We start from the raw sequence: 3,394 nt of genomic DNA on the forward strand, positions 1-3,394 counted from the left end.
TAGCCCAAGCTTAACTTAGGAGTACTGCTCTAGCATCAGATGGGTAATTTATATACAATTTCAGCAATGTTTATGCGTACAAGGTTGGATTTCCCTTCCCGATTTGCCTTCCCGATTTCCCTTCCCGTTTTGCCCCGTGGGGCTTCCTCGGGGGGTTGAGAGATCGTAATTGGATTGCTGAAACCTTGAACTTGGGAAGAGGTTGAATAGTGCCTATCATTCTTCAAGTGGCTGAAAAGGATAATATTAGTTGTTCTCTGAATATACTTGATGCTAAACGATGTTAGGGAAAGAGTATACTCGGAGGATGGTTGTATTGTGAAAGGTCTGCTGGTAGGCCCTTGTGAGTAAACCAGAATATCCAAGTCTTTGGAGAGAAAAAACATTTTTTTTTTGGTGTAAGAACCCAAGTTTGTTTTACAAGATAAGGGTTGTTAATCACATAACTGACCGCTGGCAGTCGTCAAGATGGAAGGCATTCTAACTATTGAGATTTTATTTGTATGGTATGTATACCAGACTATAAGTTTACTTTATGGATCCTTTTTTTCATAGTATGTAGAACATTAAAAAAGGAAAAATTTTTTGTTTATGTAGGGAAGTTACAAATAATGTACACAACAAAACCAAAGCATTTTTCAGTGTCAGTGGAGCAAAATATGGCAATACCAAGATTCACAGAGAGCAAATGTCATTTTGTAATTGTAATTGCGTGATAAACAATCCCAAATTCCAGGTGGAAATATATGTTATATATTTAATTTGTTCCAACAGAGATCTGCAGAAACAAAAAATAAAGGCAGTGAAATCCAAGAAGGTATAACTGAGGACCCTTACTATTCAATATAAGCACTCAGACACCTTTTACCTTACCCACCACCTTTTCACTGATGCTGTTTGACACTGTGCTATCTACCTAGTGTTTAGCCTAGACAATCGCTGCATAGCAGTCAGCCAGGGGAAGTGGTTTACCCGAAATACAGAACACATGGGGAGGGGTTAGAAAGTTTAAGCAGAGAAGCAGGAACTGTATGTCGATGCAGAGAGATTGATAGGACGACAGTGATGGGAAGACGTGACTTTCATGTTCCAATCTAACCCATAATTTGCAGGAATATTTGAAGAAGATGTAGGGAACAAGGCAACTAAGTAGAAGTAACAAAGACACATTTTTGGGATCTATCTATGATCTATCTTTTTGGGTGTTTTACGGATTGCATTGTTCAAGGCTACATATGATGGTCAGTGGAAGTATGAGCAGTGGCTACTGTAGCCTGGAGGAGGACATTGAGGATTACTTCTTTACAGCCAAGGAGAATTTGTCCAGGAAAAATGCTAAGGTATGACATAGGGATGTATGTATGCAATAGCTGGGTGGAACTAGCAGCATTTCTTCCGGAGAGCATCTTCATGACATGGCCTTAAGTGGAGTTTTTAAAGGTCTACCTTCAAAAAGTTCACCAATGTCTGGTGCATTACAAAGGTTTAGGCCGTATACATGTAGGCAGATACCGGTAATTTACATCTGATTAGACCTGAAGTGAAGTAAAATGTACGGTTGTCATTACTAACCAAGTTTTTGTTCCTCGATCGGTTGTGAAGTGTTGCTAAATGTTGATCAGAAGTGATCATTTTCTGATCTCCCAGGGCAGAATGTTGCACACGTGTGTACATAATTTTGATTTATTCGGCCTATAAAGTTTTGGTAAAAAAATCAAACAGATCTGTTGATCATGTGTAAAATGTGGCAAGTGTGGCAGCAGATCTGCCCTTGTGTACCCAGCTTTAACATTTTAATTTTTGTTTTGTTTTTTTTTTACAAAAAATGTTATGTTACAATTGCAAAGTGTTTGTTAGCCAGACACCAATGGGTGTATTATAGACTCTGGCTTTTATTAATACATACAGATTTTAATATGGCATGTGTCAAAAAACAAAATGAGAAACCACCTTACATTGATACCAAGGGGGAATCCCTCTTATCAGAGGAGAAATGCCCTTTATGTTGGTAGTCATAAGGGAGAATTCTCGTCATTTACAATCAACTAAAAAAAAGTTGCCAAAAACATACATTTTAGACTCCTAAATTGTGTTAATGCTTTAACTCTCCCTTCACATTGAAGATAAATATCACCTTTGATCAATGAACAAAGATCAGAAGAAAAATACCCCTTACTTTTTATGTCAACAATGCAGGTTAGGACATCAATGCAAAAAAAATGTACTGTCTTTGGCAGTCCAAAGAGGAAATTGGTACGCTACAGTTTGATTAAAAAAAGGGTAATGAAAACATGTTTAAAATGGAAAAAAAGAGAAATAAGTATATACTAGACAGATGTACTGATTGTTTTAAATTTTGCCCATATATACAGTTTAGGTTATTTATGAGCAGAAGAGGTGACTTCCTGGGCTCCCAACATCTCAGCCTTGAGTTAGTGTGAATCACGGAAGTGATGTGGGGGTAGACATCAAACAGCCCACAACTTACACAGCACATCATATAAAAACATTTCATGCACAGATTAGCAGAAATTAGCCATAATATTACTATACATTGTATTTTTTTTACTATTTACTACTACTTTGACTAGAGTAGAGAAAAAAATCTGCAAAAGATTTGAAAAACAACCAAGAGTAGCGCATATATAGCAGAACAATTATATACTAAAAATTTAATGATGAGACAGATTTCGTTCATTTATGAATAGAACTGGAAATAAAGAGCAAAATGTGATCACCTTTATCGTCTATCACCAATGCCTAAATGATTAACAGTGTTCATTTAAGTTGGTTCATGGGGCAAATGGATGATGGAATCTGATCTATGGAGGAGACAGCTTTATTTTGGTCCCATTGGCTTTTTTTAACTTCACACCTAATAAAAAAAAATTGATATATAGGCCCTGATTTATTAAAGCTCTCCAAGGCTGGAGAGGATACACTTTTATCAGTGAAGCAGGGTGATCCATCAAATCTGAAATGAATTTTTTCAAGGTCATTTGCTATTTGCTAGCAAATGTTTGGAATCCTGAACCAGATCCATTCCAGGTTTGCTGGATCATTTAGCTTCACTGATAAAAGTGTATTCTCTCCAGCCTTGGAGAGCTTTAATAAATCAGGCTCATAAACTCTGCCTACCACATCTGCTTTAGCTCATTAAACATGCACTTCTTAAATAATCTCCAGGCTTAGGTTAAAATGGCACCTTTGTACTTGTTTGCTCCTCATAGGTGGTAAAGCTTGAATGTTTTTCACACAGGCCACCACTTATCAGTAATAGAATCTGTAGATACTACTAACCTACTTCAATATTTCCTCCAGTGACAAGCAAGGTTATGCATCATTTTAGCAAGAGCACATGTTCCCTATGTATACAGTACTATATATATATATA

General features: G+C 36.7%; 1 protein-coding gene across 2 annotated transcripts in view; it reads left to right on the forward strand.

The window, feature by feature from the left end:
• Positions 1 to 1,015: 1,015 nt before the first annotated feature.
• The window catches only part of RASSF5 (Ras association domain family member 5), a 17,968-nt gene continuing 15,589 nt past the window's right edge, over positions 1,016 to 3,394 (forward strand). The window contains exon 1 of one of the 2 annotated variants that reach the window (XM_072425313.1): positions 1,016 to 1,340. In XM_072425313.1, the coding sequence (XP_072281414.1) occupies positions 1,236 to 1,340 (105 nt within the window). In that variant the 5' untranslated portion in view covers positions 1,016 to 1,235. The remainder of the gene's footprint in view (positions 1,341 to 3,394) is intronic. The other variant, XM_072425306.1, reaches the window with a different exon arrangement.

This window comes from Pyxicephalus adspersus, chromosome 1 (genome assembly GCF_032062135.1).
Source record: "Pyxicephalus adspersus chromosome 1, UCB_Pads_2.0, whole genome shotgun sequence".
NCBI lineage: Eukaryota > Metazoa > Chordata > Amphibia > Anura > Pyxicephalidae > Pyxicephalus > Pyxicephalus adspersus.